Raw genomic sequence first — 13,465 nt, 5'->3', positions numbered from 1 at the left:
AAATAAATGCTTGCTTGACCAGCAACCATGATAGTAATCGCTATCTTTCCAATAGAAAATTAGCAATTACTACCATGATGAGGACTAAGTAAAAGTGTTACCATTTATTAAATTGGAATATCTAAATATTGCAATAAGAGAATTGTTTTTGTGGATAAAGATAGAAATGATTATAATTAGAAATAAAAAAAAAAGAAAAGAAGGATAAAACCATGGTGTTAGAGTGAGGCTAGACTTTAAACTGACAAGAGAAAATATAAATTTTCATGCCCCCCTGAATCCAGGAGTTTTTAACAATTTTTGTATCTTGAAAATTGTAACAGTCACAATTTTCAGATACAAAAAGACCCTGGCCCAAGGATAATAAGAATAGGTTGTCAGCCCAAACTTAAAAATACTATCAGTTATCTGTAAGATAGTAGTAAGTCAGGATAAATATCAGTACATAATAGTCTGATTACTGTGATTCTAATTTTATCTCTGTGATTCTAATACTAATTCTAATACTAATACTGTGATTCAAAGATAGAACAGCCAAATTATTAGTCTCACAAAGAGCAAGCAGGGATAGTAAATTTTGCTACAAGGTAAGATTTATTGGATGAAAAGCTACTTCAAAGAACATTTATCTTGTAAGATATGAACAATTTAGTGGTAATGAAAGATTTTTTAATGTGTTTTTAGTTACTATATAGTCATGTTTTGATATAAAGTTTAATTTAAATGAAAAGTCATTATTAGAGAATCCAGTGCATTGCACCATAAGCAATAAGTTGCGCATTAACAGAAATTGATATTTTCCTTGTCTATTTTTAGGACAAAAAAACTATCCATTGGTCTAATATTTATTTGATAGATTTCAGTTTTTTGGAATGTGGAAATAAAATTAACTCAATTAAGTTTTAATTTTTGTGTCATAGCATGTTTTGCAGATGGGCTCCTCATTTAGTCGTGTTTTTTAAGCACAGAAGGTTGGATGCAGTGACACAAAATGCTGTTTATGTTCTTATGAATCCTAAATTGTGCTTAAAATAAATTAAATAAATGGTTTGGAAATTTAAACTAAAAAATATCAAATACAAAATTTTTGTTTTGATATTTTATTTATAGACATTGATTAATTACAATTGGTAAGCAATCTACAAAAAGAATAAAATTTGAAATTTGATCTAAAAAAGAATTAGTGAGAAAAGATTTTTAAAATTTAAATTCCAATATATGTGCAATTTAAAAAATATTTTGATGAAAATTCAAAGTCAAGACATTCAAAGTGTTTTTTTAATAACAGAAAAGTTACAAATTATAAGTTACCTGAAGTTTAATTTAAATTCCTTTAGGTTTAAATTATTTAAAAGTTCCCCTCTTGTTTTTAGTCTAATGAGCATTTTGCTGATGGTATTAGATAAAAGACAAGATTTAATTGGTTTTAAAATTAATTTGAGCAACCACATCAACCTATCATCAACTTTATTATTTTTAGCCACCACGCGATAGTCATCCTGTCATAAAGTTTCAGTGTAAACCTTGTGAAGCAATGATCATTGATAACCTTCCATTTGACAAGTATGAGCTTGAACCTTCACCTTTAACTCAATATATACTTGAACGAAAACAACCAAATATTGCATGGCAGGTTAGTTTTTTTTTTTTTTTTTTTTTCTCTCTCTACCTGTAAACTTTTGTAATTATTTATGTTTTTGTCTGTCTATAAACACGTGTAATGATTTTTGTTGTTGTTGATAATTTCATAGATCTATTGTTTTTAAGATTTATTTTTAAGGTGTTCGTTAGTGGTAGCTCATGTGATTCTGAGATTGGTTATCCATTTGGTTACTTAAAAGCTGCTACAAACCTTTTATGTGTAAATTTGTTTGTTCTTCCATATAACTACCCAGTGGTTATGCCGTTGATTGGTAAGAATTTGATTAGTAATAATCATTTAATTATAACTTGCTAAATTATTAACGTTTTAAATATGATTCTTTATCATCTGATCTCATCAACAGTTGGATTAAAGATATTTGTTTTGTCAGTTAAAGTGATTAAGACAATAAAAGTTAAAAACTTTAAGGTTGTAAAGAATCATTTCTAAATCTACAAAAATTTTTTTTTTTTTTTTTTTTTTTGTGGGTCTTTAAAGTTTTCAGTGTTTTATAAACATTAATGGTGTCGTATTTTTTAATAAATCAATAGTGAAAGTACAACACACCATTACACCATTACTCTAAGCGTTAGCAACCATTTATTTCTTATAATCTATTTTCTAAACGAATAAATAGCGGTTTTATTATTATTATTATTATAAAATATTTATACAGGAAAAATATAATTATATTTATACTTCTGTTAAAAACTGCTAAAAACTATGTATCCTGTAGTATCAGGTAAATAATTTAAAAAGGTAAAGATATAATTATAAAATAATGTTTTGCTTCTACATTTATGTTTTATTTTATTTCTTATTATTTTTGTTGTTTGGTTATCTTTTTAATTTTTCTTTCTTTAAGATGAATTGATAAAAGTACACAAGTGTAAACCTTCTCCAAAATGGCAGCAGTCTTTTGAGCAATATTTAAGAAAGATGCCAAGTTATTATATTGTGGTATACTTTGTAACTTTTTAGATATATAATAGTAGGAATTTACTTTATTTAATAAAATTAGAATCCTCAAGAATTTATTTATAGTTTATTATAGAAGTTATATGATGTTATAGATAACTTACAAATTTATTTTTTATTATTGTTATTATTTATGTTTCATATAAAGTTAATTTTTTATTATAATTTATATTATAATTGTTATAATTTATATTATAATTATATTATGATAAATTTTAGTGAACTATAAAGATTTGAGAAATATTTGATATTCAAATTTGTTAAAATGATAGATAAGAAAATTCAAGTAAACAATTTATTCTGTATTTTTAACTGAGGCTTATTCTTTGTTTACAAACCTATATAAAAAAGTTATTTAAATCTATTTTTAAAAAAAAATCACTTAAAACAACCATTACTAAAGTTGATTTTTTTATTTGATCAGTTACAAAGTTTTTCCTTAAAATTTAATCATAGTATAAATAAATTTAAAGTTTAGATCAATTGTATCACTAACGTAAAACGTAACATACAAAAGCTAAAAATATTATTATTATTTCATTTACTTAACACCCAATGTAATTTACAAAGTAAAAAAGAAAAATAAGAAAGTTATTTCTCGTGATTTTCACTTAAGAATTTTTTCTTCCAGAATTTGTTTAAAAATTCCTCTTTGCTCTTTCGCATTCCAGCACTCTATTGCATGTTTCAAAGTTTGTTCAACTTCGGAGGGAATTTCACTTTTAGAAAGTGCTATTTTTATCTTCTTTTTATTTTGAATTAAGTTTTGAAAATTTAGCATCCGAAAACGGCATAGGTCCTGAATATCGCCAACAAACGAATGTTTAAATAAGGGGTGTTTCAGTTGTGAAAAGATAATGTCTAAAGTTGTTTTATTATTAAGAAGACGAAGAAACAAGTTTAATTTACCATAGTTAGTGAAGTTACCATATATCGATGTGCCAACAATACCTTGATTTGTAATAGTTTCAAGAAGACTTTCAGTGTAAATATTATATAGGTGAGGTGAAAGAATCGATCCTTGTCTTACTCCTTGCTTTAGAAGAAAGGAGTTTGATTTACAACCTTGATATGAGACTGTTGCACTACTATTGTTATATAACGAAGAGATAGTGTTAACTATACAGAGTGGTAATTTTTTATCGAAATATAATTTATCAAATAGGATATTCCAGTTGCAGCTATCAAAAGCTTTTTCTACATCTAAAGAGCATAGGTATACAGGTGAATTGTTGCTATTGTAATGTTTAATTGTTTCGCTAATTAGAAATTCAGCATGTAGCGTTGAACAGTTAGCATTGAATCCAAATTGTTGGGGGTGAGTATCTCTAATATCCGGACATATAATAAGGATTAGGTATTCTAGAACCTTTGTAAAAATTGGTATAATGCTAATACCGCGATAATTGTTCGGGCTATCTAAAGATTTTTTTATACAATTTAACAAGGGGTACAATAATAGACGTCGACATTGGTAATGGTGTCCATCCATAATTAATGGAATAATTAAAAAATTTGATGAGCCATTTTGTTAAAGTATCACAATTTGCGTATTTCAAATGTTCTCCTGAGATACCGAAAGAGTCAGGAGATTTTTTAAATTTTAGGTTCGAAATAGCCCTAATTATATTTTCTTCAGTTATTATAACATCATCATGTTTTGTACACGGGGGAATTCTCCGATGATTTCCATTACGATGTGTTATTTTTGAAGTATTCAGTACTTTTTCGAAGTGGTTTGCAAATTCTGAAGTAATGGATTCTTTGTTTTTTTTTATTATTTATGGTAAATAATCTAGAATTTATGTCTTTGTTTAAACATCTAAAAGCATTCCAAAAGTTTTTTGGTCTAATATTTTAATAATAATATATTATATATATTTATAATATTTTAATAATAATATGTTATATATATTTATATATTTTTCCTCAAAAAAAATTAAAAAAAAATTTTTTTTTCAAAGATTTGTTTAGCTATTCATAGAAACGCTTCTAACCTCTGTCCTTTGTGAGGTGGAACCTCTGTCTTTTGTGGGATGGAACCTCTGTCTTTTGTGGGATGGAACTATACAAGTTTAAAAAAAATATGAATCTTAAGAATGAACTAAATTCCTTCATTTTCACATTTGAAAATTTCCTGTACTTTCTTCTGTTTTTATTTAAATTTAGTAAAAATAGTTTTTTTTTTTTTTGTTTTTTTTATTTGTATTTTCAGTATTTTTATTTAAAAAATTAATTTTGGTCACACTTTTCCTTTCTTTTTTTTTTCTTTTGGTTTTTTTTATCATTTTCTTTTTCAAATTTATTTGGCTGTTTTTCTTATTTCTTGACTTACTGTTATATTTTTGGCATCTCTTTTGTAAGTTTTTGTTTTGTTTTGCTCATATATCTGATTCTCTTTTAACAGTATTCTACATCTAGCATTAACAAAAACTGCAGCTAGAAATTTATTATGAATTTCTTAGTTTCTTCACAACATTCTAGACTTCTACCAAAAAAGTTTTTTTTAAAGCATCACAACTAGCTAGCTCCAAAGTGTGAACAAAGCTGCACATCTCAATCTTGGCATGTTTACACCTTCTTGGAAAACAATGGCTAGATTTTTTTCCCAAACTGCTGCACTTTCTTCATCAATCATATCCTGTTGTAAATGCTCCTCATGTTCCTCAACCTGTATGGCTTCATCGAGAAAATTTTCATCATCTGAATTTAAAAGTACAGAAAATTGTCTTTAAAAATACATAATGTTGCTTCTCTTTCTCTTTTCTACAAATACTATAATGGGCACTGCTCTAAAGAGCTAGCGTCTCTTGTGCCATCTACTAAAATTCATTCTCGTGTTACTTGTCATTCAATTAAGTCTCATCCTTTTTCTGTGACTGTTCCTAAGTGCTCCAAAAACGCTTATTCATCTAGTTTTTTACCTCAAACATCAGTTCTTTGGAATTCGCTTCCTTCATCTTGCTTTCCTGATTCGTATAATTTGCAATCCTTTAAGTTGTCTGTCAATCATCATCTTGCTCTACAATCTTTATCTTTTCTCTTCCAGTAACTTACAACTTTAATTAGTGGTTGCTTGCAGCCTTGTTGGAAGCAAAAATGTTTTTTTTTTTGTTTTTTTTTTCAAAAAAAAACATAAATTTTTTTTTGTTGATACTTTTCAAAAATTTTGGTTAACACCCAACTTAACTAGATTTATTATGCAACAAATCTTTACGAAGTTGCAAACATTCCTGCCCCCACCTTCTTTCGAGTGATATAAAAATAATGTTACAAATTTTTGTTACACTTTTTTGTTATAAAAAAATAGGCATTTTAACTATGAAATACAAGTTATAAGTTTAAATGTATTGAATTTGTTTTAAAATATCATATACAGCACCTTAAACCACATGACTCATTACAAAAAACTATTTGATCAAAATAATTTCTAAAAAAATGTTAGTGCTTTTTTGAATTTATTCAAAAACAACTTTATATGAAGTATAATTTTTGTGTCTCAAGGGAGCATCAATTATTTAACTGTGAATCTGTATCAATATATAAATATAAAATGCTTTATTTAGAAATCATAAAATTTTAGACAACATTAATTACAGTCTGATTTAAAAAAAAAAAAAATTTAGTATAAAAAAATAAAGCCCTAAACCAGGGTCTAAACTGTCTATCTTATTTAAGTAACAAGAAAAAAATTATCTAATCAAAACTCTTCATTTTTTGATTTAATTATTTTTGAATTAATCAGGAACAGTAAGATACAGGTCATAGTCTGTTCCACACCAACTATATCTAAACTTGTTATTAATTCGGTCACTTTACTTCAATAAATTTTAGTAAACAGCAGAAAATTAATTGATTTAAAATTTTTGGCTATTTGTTAGCCATTTTCTAAACTTTAAAAATTCTCACTTTAAACTAATAATACCTAAAGCTGGATTATATAATTATATGACATGTATTACTGTAATTATAACATGTATATAAATATACTATTCTTCTTAAGGTTGTTATGACATGTATATATAATTAAGCTATACTTCTTTTAGCAAAACGCCTAAGCTATTTTCTTTTAAGCTCAAACAAAATATAATAAAACTTGATATAAATATATGATCCTTCTCATTAGAAAAAAATTTTTAAAATTTCATTTAACAAATTTTGCTATAAAAATTATTTCAAACTTTTTAAATATTGATGAAAAATAATGATTTGTGAGAAATGTTTATAGGGTTAAATATATATTTAAAAAAGTTAAACTAACATTACACTTTAATTTCTTAAAGAAACTGAACTTAATGTTGTAGATATTTATCTAATAAAAATTTGATATTTATCTAATGAAAGTATATTTATCTAATAAAAATAATGAACTAAATAGTTATGAACAAAGCACTTGCCACCAAACTCGCCAAGCCACTATCGATCTTATTTAATGTATCAATGCGTTCAACAGCATGGCTAGATACAAATGTAATGCCGATATTTAAAAAAGGAAGCCCAACAGATCCCGGAAACTATAGACCAATCAGTTTGACTTTGATCCCATGTAAAATTATGGAGGAAATAGTAAGGAATAAACTTATCAACTACTTCACAAAAAATAACCTTTTTCGTAGCGAACAACATGGTTTTGTTGCGAATAAATCATGTATGACAAACTTAGCCACCAAAAACAATGGCAAAAAATATACCACTAGATATCGTATTTCTCCACTTTTTACATGCATTTGATTTAGTTCAGCATACTAGTCCTATTGAAAAACTGGGCAAATATGAAATAATAGGTCAACTGCTTGCATGGATTTGCTCATTTTTAACAAATCGACATCAGCGAGTCATTTTAGGTGACACATTATCAGGAAACCAGTATCTAGCGGTGTTGTCCAAAGACCCGTGCTAGGACCAATTCTATTTTCCATCTTCATTAACGACCTCCCAGACAACATTAACTCTTGCTACAAAATGTTTGCGGACAACACCAAATTAATAGCACCAATCCGGCCAGGAAATAAAGAGCTTGACGCTAAAAGCCTGCAAGATGATATCATCAAGATAAGTGATTGGTGCTACACTTAGCAAATGTAACTAAATCTTAGTAAATCAAAAGTGATGCAATTGGCCGAGCAAACAAATCAGTGACATACGCTACGCTAGATCCACTATCAGGCACAAAAAGAGATCTAACAACAGTGATGATAGAAATAGACCTTGGTGTCACAATAAGTCAAGATCTTAAGCCAGATAACAAGTCAATAAAGCTGCATTGATCGCAAATAAATTTCTTGGACTGTTAAAAAACAAGTTTATATTGTGAGATCCAGCACTATGGAAAAACATGTCAGGCCACATTTGGAATATGCAGTATGTACTTGGTTGCCATCAACAAAAAAGGACCAAAAAACACTTGAAAAAGTTCAGCGACTAGCGACCAAGATTGGACACGCAATGAGGCAACATAGCTATGAAGAAAGGCTAACCAAACTCAACCTAACTAGTCTAACTTTGCGTCAACAAAGGGGCGACCTCCTTCAATAATTTAAAATATTAAAAGGAATCAGTAAAGTGAAATGGTGTGTACCAACAATCACAAGAGAGCCCAGAGCTGGTCTTAGAGGACAACTGAGCAAAGAATTAGTCCGTAACAGCGCATCGGAATCAATTTCTTCACTAACAGAATTGTGAACTGTTAAAACTCGCTATCCGATAATACAGTGAACGCAAGAACAGTCAAAGCATTCAAGAATTGGCTGGACAACCTCCAGCATAATTGCTACAGTGGCTTATCCTAAGATGGGTTACTACGTGTGAGCCGATAAGCTTGCATTGCAACTCTATAACTAACTATTTATAATATAAAATCAAATAAATTTGTAAAGATCAAGATTGTTTTCATTTTTTCGGCATAATATAATTGATAAATTTTTTATATTTTTCAATTTTTTATATTTTTCTGATTGATTATATCTATTGATTTTTTTAGTCACTTCAAAATGCATTTAAAAGAATGGGAGTTACTAACAACTTAATACCTGATCATTTTGATGGTTCCTTAAATTACAATATTCTTTCGTATATGAAAAGAATCAAGCATCTTGGGAAAAATGAAGCAGAGAGGCTGATAAATATTCACAGTCAACAGAGCACAGTTGACCCCATCAAAATAACATTACCATAGTACGTTTTTTATATATCTGTTACCATAGTACACATTTTTGAATTTGTTTTTGGAAGTTGTTATTTAAACATTTTAACATTTTTTAAAAAATTTAAAATTTTTATTGTTAGTGCACCACAATTGACAGACGGTAAACAAAAAGATTTTAAAGCATTTTTGTTAAAAGAAAATGTTGCAATAAATCGTATGAAACCTGAACCAATTGATGACAAAACAAAAATGTAATTATATTGTATTTATTTTTCTAATCCTTTTCAATATAAAAATGTGTAATATATATATATATATATATATATATATATATATATATATATATATATATATAATGTGTGTGTGTAAATTGTATAAAATTAGTTTCACATATTAAAATATTTAATAAAAGTTAATCTTTAATTAACAAAAAATTTTATTTTTTACAGGACCACTGAGGAAGCTCAATTTTTCATGTCTAGAAATTTACCTGCATTGGTTGATGTAATTAAAGATTCATGTGTTTTGTAAAAAACAAATAAATCTTTATGTGTTTTTTACAAATTGCAAATCTGCATTTTTATTAGACAGTGATACTGATCTGCATTTTGCTGTTAACTTATTTAAAATTGAAGTTTCTTAAATGAAACACATAAAGATTTTTGTGTTTGATTTAAGAAACTTCAATTTTAAATAAGTTAACAGCAAAATGCAGATCAGTATCACTGTCTAATAAAAATGCAGACCATCATTACTGTTTAATAAAAATGCAAACCGTCATCACTGTTTAATAAAAATGCAGACCATTATCACTCTTTAATAAAAATGCAGACCATCATCACTGTATAATAAACTAACCACTCTGAAGATTTTAGATCCACAAAAAAAAATTAAATTCCTTTAATTTCATTTAGAATCTTGTTTAAAAGATTCATCATCTTTCAGTAGTTTTCTTGGTTTACAACCAATAGTGCTTTTACTGTTTTTCCATTTTTATAAAAATTTATTTTATTATTACCTGTTTACTTGTAATAAAATCAAATATTTATAACCAAAATTATAAAAAACTTGTTGATTGGTTTTTTTATAAGTAATTTTGTATAAGAATTATGCAACTGTATTTTTTCAATTTCATAACTTCATTTTATATTAGTGTGCTCTGAAAGTACCACTTAATAATGATTAAAAAAAGAAATATTCACAATCAATATAGATTAAAAAACTTCAATTTTATTTAATGTATTATATATTTAATGGTTTGTAAACTTCAATTTTATTTAATGTATTTAATGGTTTTTAATGGTTTTAATATATTATATGGTTAATTTTAATATATTTAATGATTTTAATATATTTAATGGTTTGTAAACTTCTATTTTGTTGATTGCTTTTTAAAACTTAAAAAATGTAAAAAAAAAAAATGAAACTCTGAATGAGTGTTAAAATCATCTAAATTAAAAAAATTAGCTTAGTTAACAAGACAATACTTTAGAAACATTTTAGGACTATGAAATAAAATACGGAAGCTCAAAATGGGATTGGGAAGCAAATAACTTGTTACTTACGGCTCCCAGACCATTTATATATTTTTTTTTTTTTTTTTTTGCAAAATATAGTTGTGTTTCCTTTTTGCTCCACTTAAGTTGTTTTCCCCTTCTGCACTTTAATGAATCTTTCTGTTCAAAATAGTTCTTTTAAAACTTGTAAACTTTATTGTTAACTAAAATTTGTTATGTATATTAAACTATTTATCTATTTCATTTTTTATACAGAGATTTCAAGTCCAAAGTTATAAGAATCCATTTGACATTCATCGTGGTGATATTATTGACCATGTTAACAGAATGAGAGCTAATTTCTTTCAAATGCCAAATATTCTGAGTAGCAGAATGCATGATGAGGGTATTGTTTTAAATTATTATGAATTTTATTTACTAATAACATTAAATGTTTTTACCAATTTTTTAGTAATTCATTCTTAAGAATAGTCATTTAGTACATATTTAAGCTGCTCTAAATGGTTTCATATTTTTCTTGTTGCATGTTGTGTTTTAAGCATTAAGAGTCTGATAGATAAAATAGACAAGAATATAATCCAATCAAAACATTGTTCACATTAGTTTACTGAATTCTTCTATTTTCAAGTACTAGTTTTACTGATTGACAATTTTTTATTGTAAATCTTAAAAAAAAATAGATGTTTATGTTATTTGAATTTAGAATTAAAACATTGCATCTCTATAAGCATGATGGGTAACTACAAAGAGCCGGAACTTCAACAAGTAAAACCTTTACGCGAAGTTGATTCTAGTCAAATTCGTTTGCATACCTTCGGAAATCCATTCAAGTTAAAAGAACAGGACCAAGTATGATGCTATTTTTTTTTCTATAAATGTCTTGCAATTGTGAAAATGTCAAATTTTTGCAATTAAGACATTGAAAAACAAGAAACTGTTATTTTAATTTAGTTGAATAATGCAATGATAGATTGGCTTAGTAAGCAGTGAACACTAAGATTACACTTTGTAAATGTTTCAAAACTTTTTAAAATAAATTTAAAATAATAAATAGAATAAGATGAGCAGAAAACAGAATTAGATGATTTAAATAAGATTATGATGTAGATATCAAGATAATAATGTAGATATCAAGATTATGATGTAGATATCTAGATTATGATGTAGATATCAAGATTATCGTTTAGGTATAAACATCATAAAATGAGAATAAACTAAAAGGTGTCACAAAAAAAGTTGCACAGTAATTTCTGTAGCTACAAAAATGTCTTTTTGCAACGATGGTCTTTAATATTTAAAGTTTATTAATGTTTTTGTATTTAGGAACACTTTATAATCTTTATATAATAGAGAAAGAAAATCTTATGTAAAGATAGATAAGAGATTTTAAAAGTGTAGTTTTTAAAAGACTTACTTAGTAAGTTGTTTTTCAAATATTTATTTCAATTTAAATTCATGAGCCACAATCAACCTCTGGCGGTTACAAAGTTGAGGTCAAACAAAGCGCTGCTACAATATCACCTTTTTTTTTTTTTTTTTTTTTTTCTGAGTATTTTTAAAATTTAATAAAATATATATTAGTATATTTGTTTTTAAATGCATTTCGTCTTTTAAATTATATAAATATAAAGTTATTTTTTTATTCTTAGCAATTTATCGTTGATGAAGCAGATGAAAGTGCTTTTAACCAAAATCCTCGGAAGCGTTTAAACGAACCGTTAGCTCTAAAAGTAAAACGAAAAAGAAATGATTCTGCTCCTAGTAGGCGTCCAGTTGGGCGTCCTAATACTCCGCCGCCAAAACTGATATCTTTTTCTAAATTAGAACCCGTAAAAAATATTATAAATCAAGTTATCGATCAAAAGTGTCTTAAATCTGAAGACACTTATGTTAAAAACAATAGCAAAGACTCAAAAGTTGTGAATAAGAAAGACGATAAAAAACTAACATCAATAAGTGTAAACGACCAACTTCGAAAATTACAAAAAATGCATAGAAAGAGAAAAGTTAATAATTTAAATAACGATGAAAAATTAGACGCTGAAAGTACTTTAGTTTCTTCTTCGACGAACGTTCCAATTTTTTCTTTAGAGGTTCCTAAAGAATCTCTTATAGCAAATGATGTAAATAATCTTTCTAATCATTCTCTAAAACAAGCGAGATTAGAACTTCAAAAAAAATATCCTGTTAAGATTCGTCTTGAGGTCTGGAAAGCTCTTCGAGAACGGAAAGGTTGACATCCTTCACTTTCATTTATATATTTAATGTTCATATATATTTATTTTTGTTATTATTCATTTATTTTTATTATCCGATTTTATTCATTCTTTTATTCATATTGTTAATACTCATTTATGTTTTTTTTTGTTTGTTTATGTATAGTTGAATTTTTATTTTTAGATTTTCAATTTATACTCAATCTCTTGGAGTCATTAAACGTTTCTTCTAACGCTAAATTTCTGTTTATTAACGAACTTATAGACGAAAGTAATAGATTTCAACTGCATAGTCTTGTAAAGAAGCTTGAGACTTTACTTCAAAATTTAGTAATATCTGAAAAAAGTTAAAACCTTTGAGCGTGTAGGTGTTTGACACCAAAGGTTAGTCAATGCAAACTTAGTCCAACGGATAAAATCTTTTGGAAGACACTTGCAATCAGATGACCAATAGCACTTATGCAGATGATCTATTTTAATCCAAGGTACAATTAGATGGTTGGTATTAAATGATAAAATGCTATCTTCCCTATCGAAAGATAAATGGTAATCGGTAGTTAAATGTTTTTAAAACATGGCTACGTCTATTTTAGTTATGAGAAAAACAAACGTTCTTTAAGTAACTTATACAAATTCTAGTTTTTGTATCAAAACAAAATGTTGACAGCTTAAATTTTAATTTATGTGCTCCATTTTTTATTTACGGTGCTATAAGCACGAGTAAAACTTCTTGAAGTGTGAAGTATTTCAGTTCCGATCATTGGGGGATGCTTGCTTTTCCGCAAAAAAGTTATAGAAGTTTATTTATCGTTCTTTAAATTAAAAAGTTTGTTTAAAATATTTTTGATAAGATATATTTGGAAAATCCGTAATGGCTGAGGTTAAGGGTTTAAGTTATTTTAACTACTTGCAAAAAAAACTGCTGAACTAAAAGTGAATTAGCGTAGACAAAGCCGAAAATTAATTT

The 13,465-nt window shown here is 26.8% G+C and overlaps 1 protein-coding gene across 1 annotated transcript in view; it reads left to right on the top strand.

Moving 5' to 3' along the window:
* Positions 1-13,181, top strand: part of LOC100199511 (integrator complex subunit 6) — a 31,469-nt gene extending 18,288 nt beyond the window's left edge. Inside the window, exons 9-18 of the mRNA XM_065789013.1 lie at positions 1,481-1,633; positions 1,781-1,913; positions 2,508-2,602; positions 8,601-8,794; positions 8,906-9,016; positions 9,215-9,269; positions 10,538-10,667; positions 10,986-11,131; positions 11,932-12,514; positions 12,683-13,181. Coding sequence (XP_065645085.1) covers positions 1,481-1,633; positions 1,781-1,913; positions 2,508-2,602; positions 8,601-8,794; positions 8,906-9,016; positions 9,215-9,269; positions 10,538-10,667; positions 10,986-11,131; positions 11,932-12,514; positions 12,683-12,849 — 1,767 coding nt within the window. The 3' untranslated portion in view covers positions 12,850-13,181. The remainder of the gene's footprint in view (positions 1-1,480; positions 1,634-1,780; positions 1,914-2,507; positions 2,603-8,600; positions 8,795-8,905; positions 9,017-9,214; positions 9,270-10,537; positions 10,668-10,985; positions 11,132-11,931; positions 12,515-12,682) is intronic.
* Positions 13,182-13,465: the final 284 nt, after the last annotated feature.

This window comes from Hydra vulgaris, chromosome 01 (assembly GCF_038396675.1).
Source record: "Hydra vulgaris chromosome 01, alternate assembly HydraT2T_AEP".
Lineage (NCBI taxonomy): Eukaryota > Metazoa > Cnidaria > Hydrozoa > Anthoathecata > Hydridae > Hydra > Hydra vulgaris.
The sequence above is the reverse complement of the archived record's forward strand: the minus strand, read 5'-3'. Positions and strand labels throughout refer to the sequence as shown.